The sequence below is a fragment of the Lethenteron reissneri genome, unplaced genomic scaffold (assembly GCF_015708825.2).
Source record: "Lethenteron reissneri isolate LAM-NWPU_2019-01 unplaced genomic scaffold, ASM1570882v1 scaffold_1318, whole genome shotgun sequence".
In the NCBI taxonomy this organism is placed as follows: domain Eukaryota; kingdom Metazoa; phylum Chordata; class Hyperoartia; order Petromyzontiformes; family Petromyzontidae; genus Lethenteron; species Lethenteron reissneri.
Genome location: NW_026891023.1, coordinates 15,639 through 33,353, shown reverse-complemented (window position 1 = coordinate 33,353; position 17,715 = coordinate 15,639). Strand labels below are relative to the sequence as shown.

Here is a 17,715-nt window from a genome sequence, read left to right as displayed (position 1 = left end):
ACACATATACAGCAGCAGCAGCAGGGTTGGGATGGAACCCACGACCTCCTGTAGACCAGGCGAGGTAGTCAACATCTCATAACTACAGAGAGAGACACAGACTCCACATATACAGCAGCAGCAGCAGGCATCGCCAGGGTCCGGGATGGAACCCATGACCTGTAGACCAGGTGAGGTAGTCAACATCTCTTAGCCACAGAGAAAGAGACGCAGACTCCACATATACAGCAGCAGGCATCGTCAGGGTTTGGAATGGAACCCATGACCTCCTGTAGACCAGGCAAGGTAGTCAACATCTCTTAGCCACAGAGAGACGCAGACTCCACATATACAGCAGCAGCAGGCATCGCCAGGGTTGGGATGGAACCCACGACCTCCTGTAGACCAGGCAAGGTAGTCAACATCTCTTAGCCACAGAGAGACGCAGACTTCACATATACAGCAGCAGCAGGCATCGTCAGGGTCTGGGATGGAACCCACGACCTCCTGTAGACCAGGCAAGGTAGTCAACATCTCTTAGCCACAGAGAGACGCAGACTTCACATATACAGCAGCAGCAGGCATCGTCAGGGTCTGGGATGGAACCCACGACCTCCTGTAGACAAGGCAAGGTAGTCAACATCTCATAGCTACAAAGAGAGATGCAGACTCCACATATACAGCAGCAGGCATCGTCAGGGTCTGGGATGGAACCCACGACCTCCTGTAGACAAGGCGAGGTAGTCAACATCTCATAGCTACAAAGAGAGATGCAGACTCCACATATACAGCAGCAGGCATCGTCAGGGTCTGGGATGGAACCCACGACCTCCTGTAGACCAGGCGAGGTAGTCAACATCTCTTAGCCACAGAGAGAGAGACGCACACTCCACATATACAGCAGCAGCAGCAGGCATCGCCACGGTCCGGGACACACACGCACACACGGCGGCCAACTCAGACCGTATTGGTCACCCCGTGCACCGTATAAACCTCAACGTTCATCCTGCAAAGTCCCATCATCACAAGGGAAAGAAACACAGATAGACGATTACGATTTGTTGCCCGCATTGCAACGTCTGTACGCTGTGTGGGCCTGAAAACTCGCCTGTTGCAAGAACACGGGTCGAGCGCACGGGTTGGGACGTCGCGGTGGGTGGCACGTGCGTGTGGTGTGACTCCCTGAACCCTGCGCGTTCCGTGGTGACCTGTGAATACACTTGATGTCTCTTGCACACCTCACCCCGTGTCTGTCTCCGCGTGTGTGTCTCTCGCGGTGTGGGGAGCGGTGGTGCAGCGGTTAGCGCTACGAACCCGGCGATCAGAGTTCGATTCCGGCTCACGGCCAACACCGCAAGTGACGATTATCTGAACCTGTCCTGGGCCTCCCCTAGGTCGACTCAGCCTCAAAGCGAGTAGCTGGTGCGGTGTGTAGCGAACATCGCCACCAGGGAGACGAAGGCGGCCGGGTGTGGTGCTGGTCACCCACCGCCACCTCGTGTGTAGCCACAGTGAGGGGGGGTGAGGGGGGGGTGAGGGGGGGGGTGAGGGGGGTGAGAGGGGGGGGTGGAGGGGTGGGGGGTGAGAGGGGGTGAGTGAGTGGGGGGGGGGGTGAGGGGGGGGGTGAGAAGGGGGGGTGAGGGGGGGTGAGAGGGGGGGGTGAGTGGGGGGGGGGGGGGTGAGTGGGGGGGGGTGAGTGGGGGGGGGGGGGGGGTGAGCGAGTGGGGGGGGGGGTGAGTGGGGGGGGGGGGGTGAGTGGGAGGGGGAGGGGGGAGGTGAGTGAGGGGGGGGGGGGTGAGTGGGGGGGGGTGAGTGGGGGGGGTGTGGGGGGGGGGGGTGGGAGTGAGTGGGGGGGGGTGAGTGGGGGGGGTGAGTGGGGGGGGGTGAGTGGGGGGGGGGGGTGAGGGGGGGGGTGAGGGGGGGGGGTGAGTGGGGGGGGTGGAGAGGGGGGGGGGGTGAGTGGGGTGGGGGTGAGTGAGGGGGGGTGTGGGAGGGGGGGGGGTGAGTGGGGGGGGGGTGTGAGTGGGGGGGGTGAGTGGGGGGGGTGAGGGGGGCGGGTGATGTGAGTGGGGGGGGAGTGTGGGGGGGGGGAGGTGGGGGGGGGTGTGAGTGGGGGGGGGTGAGTGAGGGGGGGTGAGTGGGGGGGGGTGAAGTGAGTGGGGGGGGGGGGCGGGTGAGTGGTGGGGGGGGGTGAGGGGGGGGGGGGGCGGGTGAGTGGGGGTGAGGGGGGGGGGGTGAGTGAGTGGGGGGGGTGAGTGGGGGGGTGAGGGGGGGGGGGGGGGGTGGGGGGGGGGGGGTGAGTGAGTGGGGGTGAGTGAGGGGGGGGGGGGGTGAGTGGGGGGGGGGTGTGAGTGGGGGGGGGTGAGTGGGGGGGGAGTGAGTGGGGGGGGTGAGTGGGGGGGGGGGTGAGTGAGTGGGGGGGGTGAGTGGGGGGGGTGAGTGGGGGGGGGGGTGGTGAGTGGGGGGGGGTGAGTGGGGGGGGGGTGAGTGGGGGGGGGGGTGAGTGGGGGGGGGGTGAGTGGGGGGGGGTGAGTGGTGGGGGGGGGTGAGTGAGGGGGGGGTGTGAGGAGGGGGGGGGGGGGGGGGTGAGTGGGGGGGGTGTGTGAGTGGGGGGGAGTGTTGAGGGGGGGGGTGAGTGGGAGTGGGGGGGGGGCAGTGAGTGGGGGGGGGTGAGTGGGGGGGGTGATGTGGGGGGGGTGAGTGAGTGGGGGGGGTGTGAGTGGGGGGGTGACTGATGGTGGGGGGGGGGTGTGCGTGGGGGGGGGTGAGTGAGTGGGGGGGGGGTGAGTGGGGGGGGGGGGAGTGGGGGGGTGTGGTGGGGTGGGGGGTGAGGTGGGGGGGGGTTGAGGTGATGTGGGGGGGGGAGGGGTGAGTGGGGGGCGTTGAGGGGGGGGTGAGGGGGGGGGTGAGTGGGGGGGGTGAGTGGGGGGGGGTGAGTTGGGGGGGGTGAGTGGGGGGGAGTGGGGGGGGGTGAGAGGGGGGGGGTGAGTGAGTGGGGGGGTGAGAGGGGGGGGGTGAGTGGGGGGGGTGAGTGGGGGGGGGGGTGAGGGGGGGGGGGTGTAGTGGGGGGGGTGAGTGAGGGGGGGGGTGAGTGACGAGGGGGGTGAGAGGGGGGGTGAGTGAGTAGGGGGGGTGGAGTGTGGGGGGGGGGGGGGTGATGAGGGGGGGGGGTGAGTGAGAGGGGGGTGAGAGGGGGGGGGTGAGTGAGGGGAGGGGGTGAGTGAGAGGGGGGTGAGAGGGGGGGTGAGTGAGTGGGGGGGGGGGTGAGAGGGGGGAGTGAGGGGGGCTGAGATGGGGGGTGAGAGGGGGGGGTGAGTGGGGGGGGGGTGAGTGAGGGGGGGGGTGAGTGAGAGGGGGGTGAGAGGGGGGGCGTGAGAGGGGGGGTGAGTGAGTGGGGGGGGGGGTGAGATGGGGGGGTGAGTGGGGGGGGGTGAGTGAGTGGGGGGGTGTGAGTGAGGGGGGGGGGTGAGTGAGAGGGGGGTGAGAGGGGGGAGTGAGGGGGGTGAGAGGGGGGGGTGAGAGGGGGGGTGAGGTGGGGGGGGGTGAGTGAGGGGGGGGGGTGAGTGAGAGGGGGGTGAGAGGGGGGGGTGAGAGGGGGGGTGAGTGAGTGGGGGGGTGAGGTGGGGGGGGGTGTGAGTGAGTGGGGGGGGTGAGTGAGTGGGGGGGTGAGAGGGGGGGTGAGTGAGTGGGGGGAGGGGGGGGTGAGTGAGGGGGGGGTGAGTGAGTGGGGGGGGTGAGTGATGGGGGGGGGTGAGAGGGGGGGTGAGTGAGTGGGGGGAGGGGGGGGTGAGTGAGGGGGGGTGAGAGAGGGGGGGTGAGAGGGGGGTGGGTGGGTGAGTGGGTGGGTGGATGGTGAGTGGGCGAGTGTGTCTGTGTACCTGTGTCTCTGTGTGTCTATGTGTGTGTCTGTGTGTATGTGTGTGTGTCTGTGTGGTGTTTAGCAGCACTTGCCCCCACAAAGTGTGTGGAGGCTACCGGGGGAGCTTGCCGGTGTAGTGAAGGATGTTGCGGGCGGGTGGTCTGGTTGCCCACAGCCTCAAGATTGCACAACTTTGACAACGACTCGTCACGAGCGGGTGGTGGTGCTGGTGGTGGTGGTGCTGCTGGTGGTGGTGCGGGTGCTGGTGGTGGTGCTGGTGGTGGTGGTGGTGCTGTGGTGGTGCTGCTGGTGCTGGTGGTGCTGGTGGTGCTGCTGGTGGTGGTGCTGGTGGTGCTGCTGGTGCTGGTGGTGGTGCTGGTGGTGCTGGTGGTGGTGGTGGTGCTGGTGGTGCTGGTGGTGCTGGTGGTGCTGCTGGTGCTGGTGGTGGTGCTGGTGGTGCTGGTGGTGGTGGTGGTGCTGGTGGTGCTGCTGGTGGTGCTGGTGGTGGTGACGTTGGGCCGCTCATTAACATAATTTATTCAGTTGCGGGGTCGCTCATTGTGGGAGGAGCGTGGCTTGTAACCCGAGAGTGACGTCATGTCACCTGCTGCTGCTGCCGCGTGACGTCACGAGGTAACAGGACGTTGCTGCTGCTGCTTCGTGCTTACTGAAATCTGAGGTGAGAATTTCTCATCGTTGTGGTGGTTGTTGTTGTTGTGGTTGTTGTTGTGTACCAAGGTAGAGCCTCGCTGTTTCTCTCTCTCAGGGATGTCAACTGAGTAGCAGCGAGTGTTGGAATCGATGTCCAGATTGGAACTTTGCCCCGCGGGGCCTTGCCTCCTGCCCTCGCCTGACTGCGTTCAAGTTTAATTATCTCGCTCAAGATAAATTTGTCTTCACGCGGCTCGCTACTCTGTAACTTTGGTTCGCTGTAGATATTAACGCAGTTTTTTTTCGTGTTTTTTATCAGCCCAAGCCCGCTCGAGCTGCTATACCGCTCTCGTTTTCAGAAGCGACCTGCCAACAACAACAAGGTGAGGCTTGTCAACACGTGGCGCTGTTCACTCTGGACGCGGCACCGCGAGTCGGTGTCTGTGGGTCACAGGCGCTCAGCGCCGCGTGCCGCTGTTCACTCTGAACGAGTGGAGGGGGGCACCGCGGGGGGGGGGGGGGGCAGGAGGTAAATCCACGCCGCCGCCACGGGGAGAGGGAGAGACACGGGGAGCGCCTCGGCTGTGTCGGTTGATCCTCCATTCGTTACTTGGTGGAGTGACGCAGCATTAATGTCACCGCTAGAAACCTCCTGGTTCCACCAGCCCACAGGGGATTATTGTGTCCGTCCGTCCGTCCGTCGTGCATCCAGAAATGGGAGGGGTGGGGCTGGGTGGGGAGGGGCTGGTCACCCCGTGGTGCCCTTATAAAACTCAACGTTTCACCTACTCACGCCGGCTTGTGCCCGCCCTCACAGTCGGGCATATTTGCGGAATACACCACGCCGCCGTTGACCCTGCAGGCCATTGACCGAGCAACCCAACGTTCCTACCAGCTCCCTCCGCAGGAATGAGGTAATGGTGTGCTGGGTGAATAATCAAGAGACACACACCCAAATGCAAACAAAGTTAAGAGCCCACAAAGACGCACACTTTGGCACGTAAGTTTGCCTACCACATAGCTTTACATTGGTGTGTGTATGCTCATAAGTTTACTCTCAGGCACGAATATACTGATTTTGTACAATCTACAATGGCCTATTGTGTGAGAACAATATCCCGTCTGACAATGAAACAAAGGCAGACTTTTCACAGACTAAGATGTCGACATTAATGATTTTACTCCAGAGTACTTTTTAAAACATGATTCAAAGTTTAGGTGTGTCTTTCCGCATTGCAATAATGGCACAAGTATTAAATGTGGGTGTTTGAGGTCATCTCGGCCAAATACTCCCAACAACTATGTCATACCCCACCCTTGAGGTACACTGCAAGGTCCAGAGACACGATGTCTCATATCCTGTGTTAAAGCCTTAAGGCAGACAACTGTACAGTTTGTCTTTATGTCCTACCAAATTATTTTATGAACGTAATACAAGGGCAGCAACAACACATCTAAAAACTGCTGTTTGGATTTCCTTGACTTAAATACAACTCTCCAACGATGTAAATGGCCATGAGCGGTTAGGAGAGCTTCTTTACCAATGCTGTTTATTGAATGAGTGTTGCAGTAAATCATCCAGTACTTTGTTGCAGTGCCACACCTGGTTCAGAGTTGCACCTGCCACTGTGACTTTGAAGTTCACGTATGAGTACCATTATGCACCTGTGTCTGATTAGTTTACATTTATATTGGCACCGAAGCAAAAACGGATGACAAGGGAATTCTAAAATGTATATTCATTGATGGATTTACCGCCAAATAACACTTCATGTAGTACTGTAATTAAATTACCCACCTTTTTAATCTGCTTCCTGAAAAAAGCTAGCGTTTTAGAATATCTTACATTTGTGCGTAAAGTACGAATAGCTTTTAGAGGACTTTTTTGTACATTTTCCACCATGCACATGAAAACCAGATGATTGGCCTTGCTTCTAATTCCTTCTACGGGAATGCTTTGAAATTGCATCATGGGTGTAGTAATGACTAAACCATACCAACCTCCATCTTTCCCCAATCTCCAGATGTATCAAATTCTCAGCATAGCAGGTCACGGCTCTCGGGTGAAAGCAGTTCCCCCAGTTGGTACAGGTGCAGCCTGAGGAAGGCTGCTGGCAATTGAACACAGTCCTTTTTGTTGTACACATTCACACACTGGGTCTGAAGAAATTAATGGCACGAGGAGTGGGATTTAAGCCATGGCTGCATTCTCGGCACATACCGTAATTAAAATGTTTGCCCATATTTACAGACTTGTGTTGGTGAAAAAACCCCAGCAATCTTGGGCCAGATTGCTCTTTAAATCTGGGTCTGCAGCGTGGGACGGCACCACCTTAAGTATTTTTCAAACGAAAAAAAATCGGCAGTGTGGAATGTCCATGTGTTTGCACAATGGGAACGCTTGCCAGAGTGAACCTTTCTCCAGATGAACCTTTCATTTAAATTCACATTGCTGTCAAAAAGTATTTACAGAGAAATGTGCACCATGAAATGTGCGTAGAGCTAAGATAATGGCAAAGGAGGAGTTAAGTTTGATAAAAACAAGAGTTTTAAAATGATCTTTGAATACAATGTTTCTTTAACTCTTGAAAAATATACTTTTAAGCGGTACGAGATGGCACAGATAAGAGTGGGGATAAAAAAGGCACGTGTCTTTATCATCAATTTCCATTACATTAATTTCCATACTTGTTTCACTTAGAGGGCATTTAGACAATGTAGAGATGATCCCGATTCATGTAATTGCTTAGCTTGCTGGTATTATGCCACGTGTTTAAATTACTTTGTATTTAGACTATGAAATATATTTTCAACTCCATTTCTTGTTGTGGTACATTCATTTTCGTGAAGTACTTTATTCCGAAAACAATTACAAGAATAATTAAATATGTTTTGTTGTTGTTGCAAATCAGGCACTCTCATCCTGAATAACCGTTCAGCAGGAAGCGGAGAGTGGGAGTGTGCGCGCAGTGAAGGACAGTGGCCTTGAACAAAACCGCCGGCTACTGAAGAATATGTACAGCGTTGCCGACCTGCTGGCTTCCCATGGCTTCAGGTCGGGCAGGAGGCCGACATCCGGCAGCAGCAGCAGCACACAGCCTCCACTCCGGATGGAGCCGCCCCGGTCAGGGCTGGAGCAGGGGTTTCCTGGCCAGGATGTGTGGCACGACGCACCGCCCGCTCCCCGCGCCACACGTCACTCCAGCCTGCCACTACAAGAGCACCCCGCAAGGGCCGAGCCCTCCAGGGAAAGGGCAGAGCTCGTAAGTGAAAAGGCGAACTATGAAGAGGGGCAAATGCAGCCCCAAAGCCCCCCTGTGACCATAAGGTGAGGAGCTCGCTGGAGAAAAACGCACCGTCAAAAAAGTTCAGCATTTTTAGACATCATTTCCTTTCTTTGACTGCTGTGTCATTTGCCTGAAATGAAATGTGCTTGTACTCTGTTTGAACAGCTGTAACATAATTTCCTTTGAGAAACGAACAGATTACACAAATGTATATGTATGCATATATGCTGCTTATACAGTACTTACTGTATGCCTATAAAAAAAACACTGGCTTATGCATAGAATGTGACAAGAGTGCATTACGTCGACTATTAATACTTAAATAGAATAGGTTTCACCCTTTCTGGCAATAAACCAGGAGTTAAGATTTCCAAACACCACATAGATACCTTTACGTGATGCTTGAACACCCCTATCTAACACATCAATAGGCTGCAGGATTTATGCTGACCAGTCAAACAATATACACACATTTTAAACTATTAATTCTTACGTGCACAATTCTCTGCAAGTACTCTGATCACAAGAATCATTTTCAAATGTTAATCGATGCAGTTACATGCCTAGATATACACCTGTGGGCAGATTATATGAATGCCCACTGTTGGTGCAATTAAAATACAATATAATTGACCGAAATGAGAATCCCTGGTAAGCTTGCTGTGGTTGCATCCTGGCAGCCGTACCAGGCACATTATTTTATTTTTGTCTCGTTTTAAAGTGCTGCATGCATCATTTATGCCATGGATAGTTACTCAGTGGAACAACTGCAGTTCCCAGTTTTATTTGTTTGTTTGTTTTCCACTGCTGTGCTAACTTTACGCCACAACTCATTCGGCCACGGTTTGGTTTTACACTCTCATCATTTATGTGGGTGAGTAGAAAGTAATCACAATCAACTGGCAACAGGGTGGTACACCGGCTATGTGAAAGATGTACTCCTGAAGACATATGAGCTCAGACATGGTATGTTGAAGTTTGGATTTCACCAAGGCAACATCAACTTCACGGTCTTGGCTTCCGTTTTGGGGATTATTATGCTGATGTTCATGCCCCCCACCCCACATACTGAAAGTTTCTTCCAAACCCATGAAATACCAATAAAATGTTGTCACCCTTGTAACAGACATGGCAAATATAATACAAAGACTGAGCCAAAGGGCATGTCTTGATTTGAAATGGCCCGTCGTTGTTTTCAATGAATGGTCTGCATCCGATTACGAATTGGCAGAGAAACTGCTTAAAAGACAGTGTTGTAAAATTCTTAAGGGGATGCGATGCTGTATACACTGTATAAGGCGTTCACAAAGACACTGTAATCCTTTTGAATATGATTAATTAGTCACCAGCACTTAAAATATTGTTCCAATAGTTAAACTCTTTAAGATGTCCTAAATGTTTCAAAAACATGTATAAAAAATGAATGCAAAACAGCATGCTCTACAAAACACACACTCGCACATGATTGATGTCTACCCCTGACCCAGGATTTAAGCAATGGCTCATTGAAAAGAAAAAGCAGAAAGTTACAAATGCTAAAAGCGTTCTAGTGTTGATGCAATTTGGTCACAATATTTATTTTGTTCTGCAGGAACTTTGAAAACCAGCTTCCATTATTGGAGGGATCCGATGAAAGCGTGAGTTACTGGCGGCGCCGTGGGCAGGATTTCAGCGTGCTGCTGGACTACGCAATCCACCAACCGCCTCATGTTGACGTCCCTCCGCCTGCCTACCTTGCAGGGTTACGAGATCAAGCCCCATCACACAACACAGTGCAGCATGGCCCTTTCAACCAGACTGCAGTGTCTCGCGAGGCAACCCCCCCACCGTACCCTGCAGTGTCTCGTGACTCGACTCTTCCCTCGGAATACTCTGGATTGCACGGCTACCCAGCTAATGCAGACACAATCCCACGCCCCAGCACCTACCCACAGCCTCCACCATACAAGGCTGAACCTCCGACCCTGGAATTATCTCAGAACTCTGCACCACAGACTACACAGCTGCAACAAAGTAAAATAAATCCAGACTACGCGTTATTGACCGATCAAAGTAAAAATATGCACAGGAATAGCAGAGAAAAAGGGAATTCCAAATATGTATCAAGCCATTGCTGTAGTGACTACCAGGACATGTCAGGGATGTATTACTCCTCAAGTCAGTGTGGTCAGGACAGCAAGGACATGTTGGTGAATCCAGGCAAAGGAAGCACTTCCCTCCAGGCAACATCAGATGCACATGCAATATTGTACACAGGAAAACAATACTTTGAAGCAACTCCCCTACCAACAGAGAAGATTGAAAAACCTCAAACATTCAGGCCTCCACCGCCAACATACGAGATGTACCAAATGAGAAGCAAAGATTGCTACAAGGGACCAACAACACAAGTTCAATTGAAAAACGTGTGTTGTCATACGAGTACACATGAAAATGGGCAATACAAGTCATCAGCAGAATTTTCCCCAGACAGATTTATGCCTCCTGAATCACAAATGAAATATCAAAATGTACAGCTGCCCACATACATCAAACCACCAGATTACATTCCTCAATATAAAGAGAATACATCTCGTCAAAATCAACATGCAAGCAATGAAAACAGCATTGACTCTACTGGTGAAAGCAAACAAAAACTTAGAACAGCTCGTGTTGAATACATTCCATTCACAGACCCATGGGTGCGAATTGTCCCCAAGGCACACTGGGAAACTGAGCGCCAAAATCAAGACAATGGTCACAGTGTGAGGAAGTCTACAAATGACAACAATTTTGTAAACTACATTCATGTAAAAGAAGGCTTAGACAAACAATTGTTGTACTCAAAGCAAATACCACCTCCATCACTTGTGTTACCTGTACTAAATCAGGATTCATATTTTTGGAGAAATTCGCAGTCAAACCATGAAATCAACAAGCATAAAATGCATTCAGATGACATAACGTACATGCAGTTAAAATATCCGGACAGTACCTCAACAAGTGCTGATCATGCATTTCACTCAAGAAAGGGCCACATACAAGAAACAGCAGGTGAACATAGATCTGTGTTGCATACAGATAAAAAGGAGGGTATTCTTCAGGGTGACAAGACACATGAAGCAAGTGGTGGTCAGATGCCACGTAGCCTGCTTGGAGTCCGGACCGGCATGCATCAGCGAGGAGCTGTGGGAGAAACTGTGTTCTGTTTGATCTCCGTGCCAAGTCAGTCTGTGGATGTGGATCAAGGTGGCATTTGGCTCCCAGATGTGTCAAACGGCAGCAGTAACGCCGTTCCCGAACACTCCCACCAGCACACGCAGTCTGCAAGTGAGCTGGAGCTGCAAGCACTCACTGGGAAAATGATCGCCGAGGAAGAGGCACGCAAGGCCAAAGAAAAAGCGGAGGAAAAGGCGAAAAAGCATGCATGTGAAAGCCAAATATTAAGTCACCCACTGAAATTTAGTTCTGAACTAAAAGGTGAAGCAAAAATGTATGAAACACCTCAAAAACCACTATCACAAAAACAGCTTAATAATGTTACCTTGCACTGTGTTCCAAAGCAGCTATATCCTGATGAACGAACATTTGTGTCACAGAAAATAGACAAATTCATGGGCATGCTGTAGAGGTGGAGGGTAAACATTTCCAAGCCTCTAATTGCAGGTGGAAAACCCAAAATTCACAAAATACATCCCATATTACTGGTGAAACAAAAAATGAGGAAATTAAAAGTGAATTTGGATCTAAAATCTCCTCCAGGTCAGTCTCGTGCTGCTTGTATCTGAGGAAATGTAAACAACTAACATTTTCTATTTACCAACAACAGTATAATTAATTTGGTTTAACACATCAGCTTTCGTGGCCAATATCCATAAAGGTGTATTGGGTTAGATCGCGTAAATATAAATGTGTTAACACACCACCACCTGACAGCCAATTAGTAAGGTTTGTCGCGGAAACAAAATGTGCCAATTAGTGACTACTTAAGCTTACCAGTGTGTTGGAGAGTAAACCCACAACATTTACAATTTGAGTATGATGTTTTGCTGGTGATTACAACCAGCTTCAGGCGATTTTACAGAAATGTAAAAAAGTTTGAATGTTTACCAAAATCCTTTATTATTGAATAATTGCCAGGCTAAACTATTAAAGTGGTAGGATATCAATTGGTTAACCTTTTACCGCATGTCGATATTCAAAGTTAATCATACCGCTTTATACAATTTGAGATAAAATATATATATATTGCCGTTTGCTTTGAGAATCTATATGTGGTATCAGGTTTGAAAAATTGGCAAGTTACTGCTTAAATTGGTAGCGTTTGATTTTAAGAATATCTTTGAACTGTTGAATTCCTATTGGGAAATAATTTGCCTAGTTCCTTCCTGTTTGAGCATGCGTATTAATAAAGATGTCGATACGAGTATTAACGTGAGTTTTCTTGCAGATTAATAAAGACCTGATTTGTTTTTAAAGATGACTGATCGTACGTTATTGCTACCATGTTTCCTTTAAAAAACACGGACGAGTAGACATACACACACGAGTGTGCATCCAAACACGACTGTATATACAGCGGTGTGCATTCACACACGAGTGTGCATGTGTTTCTACGCTTTTTAACGTTAATTTACTTGCAGAACAATAAAGACCTGATAGGTTAAAGATGACTGATCGTCGCTTATTGCTACAATCTTCATAGCGAACACGTGTGGAGGCGAGTTTCAGGCGAAGCATCTCCAGCACACAAGTTGACCCTCACCTGGCAGCATCGTGGCTGTCCGCTGGTCACACTCATGACGTCACACTCATGACGTCACACGCACGAGCTGTAGGGGCGGGGCTCTGTCTGCTCAGTGGCGCTGTTTTCATTCATTGAGCACCACGAGCGGGGAGTCTCATTCCTACCACGTTGCCCCTACATTCTTTGTACGACACAATATTAAAACTCATTTGTTCCAGTACATAAGCATACACGAGTACACATATACACCCCCATGTACACACACCCACACACGAGTGGACATACACAGCGCTGTAGAAACATACACGAATGTGCATACACACTGCCTCATACATACACACACGGGTGCACATGCATACAAGTGCGCATACACACACGAGTGTACATACACAGCAGTGTACGTACAAAGGGATTGCGTTCTACTACACGAACAAATGTGCAAACAAATGATTGTACATACACATTCACGCATGTACATATCCACATAAACAAGTGTGAATAAACACACGGGTGGACATACACAGAAGTACAGATGCATGTACATACACACAGTAGTAGACTGGGATAGCGGGGTTTTGTAATTATTTTCACAGGTTAAACTGACGATACAAATCTTAGATGCCCCACAACATTGAAGTACGTTATACTTTTGAAAAAAAGCGCATTCAATTATAATTCCTTCTCTGTTTCCACTCCAAACGCTTGGAATTATTAATAATATTTTAAATAGTGGCCCCATGTTTAATGAATGAGTGTAGTGAAATCTTAACTTTGGAGCTTTCGTGACTGCAGGAATTATTCTTTGGTTCTTTCGGTAAAGTCACGTATAAAGAAAAAATAATAAATTAATTAATAGCATACGACGTTTCGATTGCAGCACAAGCAATCATCATCAGGTATAATGAAATAGCGACATAAAATTTAACCAGCAAAAAATTATAGACAGACATATAAGCAGACAGATGTCACCAAGATACACAGAGCGGGCAACACAGGTACAGAGAGGGGTGATCGTCTCTGTGGGGTGGCCTTAAATGGTGAAGGCATTACTTTACTGTAGTGAAGGCATTACTTTAGTTCATTTAATTCCGTTTGTTTGCATTTGCTCCGGCACATATGTAGTGGCGGTGCGCGCTGACAAGGTGGGGGGCGTGTGTGTGCGCGCGCCGGGCGTGGCTACATCGAGTGTGGGGGTGTTGACGCACACCGACAGTGATGGATCACGGGGCGGCGCTGGGTGCGTGCTTGTGCACGCAGACACGATATGGGAAACAGGATCGTGGGCAGCGCGCTGAGTGATTGGTCAACTTGGGTGGGTGCTCTCAGCGACGTCCGCATGGAGGACTATAAAGGGGGACGCGCGAGAACACTCGGGGAGTTATTACCAGCTGAAGATCGAAGACGGAGTTGAAGAGATAGGGCCCTGAGACCCCTAGCCCCGCTGTCCTTGTAAGGGCCGGGACCCTGTGCGGCTCAGAGGCGAGGCTGTGGGACCTGGGGCCTGGTGTCCATGTGGAACCAGGTTGTGGGACCCAGAGTCGAGACTAATAACCCAGCCGGGTGTGTTCCAAGAAGCTACGGGGCGTGAGAGCCCGTGTGGGTATAGCTCAGGGGAACCTCGTGGGTTATGTGGCAGTTGCCACCCGTGTAACAGTTTGGTGTTAATAAAAAGGTGTGCTACCCGTCAAAGTCGTCTCCCGCCAAGTGACTACTTTACATAGGCGCCGAAAATCTACACAGAATCGAAGACTGCCATCGTGCTTTTTGACCAGCACTATCGGGGCACTCCAGGGGCTGTTGGAAGGAGAAATGATATCAGCCGCCAGCATGTCGTCAACTGCCCATTTAACATGCTGTTTCTCCGCAGGGCTGAGCCGAAACGGGTTTTGGCGGATTGGGGCAGCGTCACCAGTGTCAATGTGGTGACGCAGCAGCTTGGTGCAGCCAATATCAAATTGTGATTTGCTGAACACATCCGAGAATTCCCGCAAAAGAGCCCGCAATTTACTCTGCTGTGACCCGGATAAATCGCCGGCATCCGCGCAGAGAGCGTCAATCCATCCCTCATCAACGTTGAGGGCGAGGCTGCTGACTGTTCGCTACGTGTCCGACAACCCCGGTCCCCAGGGGCGCCACTGTCGCATGAGCGAGCACTGTCCCCTGTGGAATGACGGTGTCTGACAGACCGACATTCAAAACTTGTATAAATGGCTCCCTGTCGCCCGCTACAAGAGTCTGTGCGGCCACCAACGAAAGGCTGTTAACTGCTGTGTTGGAAGATCCCAATAAAATGCCATTTACCGAGGCGGTGGGAGCGAGCGGTTTCTTTAACCGTAAGGGTACGAGCATTTGTGCCCCTGGCGGAATGCGTACATGGCAAGCCGCAAAAGCCTGTACGGAACCATTTTCCGTCCGTGAATGCGTGGCCGTGGGTAAAAATGCCATCCGGCGGCCCGAGGGAAGTTCAATACATCCCTGATCGATAAGGATTTTAATGGGCATTTTGGCAAGAAAATCAGTTCCCAGAAGGCACGGCACCGCAAGGGAAGAAGACACAAAAACAGGGCCGGCCAATTTAATATCTCCAATGGCAATTTGCGCCCGAATTTGGCCGAGAATCCCCAGGGAACTTCCATTTGCAGCGAAAAAACGGAACGGAAACCTTTTCCAAAGATCGACATCGCACGGGCAGTATATTGTAAATCAACTCAGAGATGATAGTGGCTGATGCACCGGTATCGACAAGCACGCGCACCTCTACCCCCTCGATCGAACCAACGACCACCGAGGAACCCGCCGTCGCTGCAACCACTCTATGGGCCAGCTCTGACCACTGCCCGGGTCGCAGTGGTCGCGAAAAGTCGGCCAAACGCCGCGCATCATACGCCGTGTTCCGAGCGAAGTCAATGGTGTGTTGTGGTGTGTATGAGGACCGAGCGTGTGGGGTGCCGCGACTTGCCTGGTCATGCTGCGCTGCTCTGGAAGCTCTGTAGTCCCGGTCTCGGGATCCGGCGGAGCGGCGGCGAGGTGCACGGCAGTCGGGAGAGAAGTGGCCTCGGCGGCCACAGTTGAAACACGTCGCGTCGCTGCGGGGGAAGGGCCGTCCCCGCTCCCAGTCGTTGCGGCGACTGGTGCGATCTGGTGATCGCTGGGGCGTCGCGCTGAACGTCGAGAAGACTCGATCAGGAGAGCGAGCGTTGTCCCTGCTGGCAGGCACCGATGTCGTAGCCGAAGCGGTGATGGTCTCGTCCTGGTCCAGCATTAAGTGAGCATGAATGCTCCGGGCAGCTCACAGTGAGCACATGTCCTCGTCATCCACGGCCTGGATGACAAGGCGCAGCCTCCTCGCCATCTCCAGCAGCTTCTGAAGGACGAGTGCGTCGATAGCCTCATCGTCCATGCGGGGGTAAGCCGCTCTTGCCATGGCGAGTAGCGCGGTGCGGAACGCCAATGGCGACTCCCTTGGCTTGCACCGTCTCTCGTAGAACTGGTGGCGTGTGGTGGAAGGAGGTCCGTAGACATCAGACAGCCGCTGAAGTGCTGCTTGTAGTGTCGCCCTTTGTCGCTTGGGAATGGAGATGAGTGCAGCGAGAGAGTCATCGTCCAAGGTGGCTGGCAATGCACGAAGTGCTTGTGCATCCGACCAGCCCACCATCTCCTGGTGGCTGAGGAAGCGACGTTGAAATGCTGCCCAGTCGCCCCCTGTGGACGAGAATTCGCGAAAGACAGGCAGTCGCTGCTGTAGAGCAGCTGTGTCGTCGTCTTCGTCAAGCTCGGACTCGGTCCCGAACGCAGCGATGGCTTGGTCGGCAACATGTACTGTACGGCGTTGCAGCCATGATGACGCGGTGTTGCTGGAGGGTCCAGCAGAGGCAGCGTCGCTCTCTGATGATGCAGTGTGTCGTGATTGGCCCCCGGAGGTACCAGCATGCACTTGGCTTCCGCCCCCACGTGACCCATCGGCGGGAAGGACGTTCTCTTCCGGGTTTGCGATGGCGGGGACATTCGCTGTCGACCGATCCTCTCCGCCCGCAGCCCCCAGGTTAAGTTGCTCCAGGATGGCTGCTGCAGCATGCAGCAGCTGGGCGAGGCGTGCGTGAGCAGCCTGGGTGCCGTCGCTCGCGGCGATCGGCTGCACAGCTGGTGGTGGGGCGGCTGGCAACACGCCAACATCTTCAGCGCCGCCCGCAGCACCCACAGGTGAGTCAGAGCTTGCATCATCGGGACTTTGCGTGCGGTTCATTCGTCTTGTTTCCATCTTCTGACGCCAATGTAGTGTTGTACAGACGGACTCTTCAACGTCTTTTGTAGCACACACTTTTATTCGTCTTATTAACACAGTCCCTATGCACTCAGAACGTACAAGCCCCCGTACCCTACAGGCTACTTAATATCCCGCTCTTTCAGTGTCCTCTGACTGGACCTAGGGAGATGTCTCCCCGACCATTGGTTACTCTGAACCCTAGCCCTTATAAGGGCTGGAGGGCTTGGTCCAGGGTCCTAGGCTTCTTCCGCCGTCTTGGGTCTTCGTGTAGTCGAACTCCCCGGGAGCTCTGAGCGCTCTGGCTTTATACTTGTTCGTGGCCGGGTTGTCCAATCCCCGGCCACCTTGTGGAACCCTGTGATTGGTCGTTCCCAATCTGCTTTTCGATCCCAATTCACCCTATCTGACCCTGACCGTTTGGTCGCGCGGGAAAACCTTGTTTACGGTCAGCTCTCACAGCTTGTGAGACCCTGACCGTTAGTTTGAGCGGGAAAACCTTGTTAACGATTTGCTCTCCCAGTTTGTGAACATCGAGTGGGTAACTCTACCACACAAGTACTATAATGGTAAAATTCATTTTAGAAGATGTACATAAAAAATAAAGGATCAATGTGGGTTTGACCTTTTCATCCCATTAGTAAACATAGGATGGGATACCATCAATTATGTAGAAATGTTTATTTAAATATTTTGGGCACTGTAAATTTGTCATTGGGAAATCAACACAGATTATTGCAAACATGCACATGCATGCGCACATGCATAAATATGAAATAGGTAGAAAACATGCATAACAATGAGCCGCACAGCGGAGTGGTGAACCTACGTGCCTTTCAGTGTTGTATACATAATGGTCTGCATGGAAGTCAGTATTAAAATATTAAGACAATATCTACTGAAGATTATTAAAAACATGTGCTCTGTACAAAATAAATGCATTGATGTATTA

The 17,715-nt window shown here is 52.1% G+C and overlaps 1 protein-coding gene across 1 annotated transcript; it reads left to right on the top strand.

The window, feature by feature from the left end:
* Nucleotides 1-4,806: 4,806 nt before the first annotated feature.
* Nucleotides 4,807-11,384, top strand: LOC133361982 (uncharacterized). Its single transcript, XM_061580956.1, has 4 exons — nucleotides 4,807-4,872; nucleotides 5,307-5,403; nucleotides 7,545-7,817; nucleotides 9,368-11,384. The coding sequence occupies exons 2-4, from the start codon at nucleotides 5,399-5,401 to the stop codon at nucleotides 11,382-11,384; spliced, it is 2,295 nt and encodes a 764-aa protein (XP_061436940.1). The 5' UTR covers nucleotides 4,807-4,872; nucleotides 5,307-5,398.
* Nucleotides 11,385-17,715: the final 6,331 nt, after the last annotated feature.

Excerpts from the sequence above, each read along its gene's own strand:
- LOC133361982 (XM_061580956.1), top strand. Across the intron at positions 7,818-9,367 it reads AGCCCCCCTGTGACCATAAG|GAACTTTGAAAACCAGCTTC; the intron begins GTGAGGAGCTCG and ends TTTGTTCTGCAG.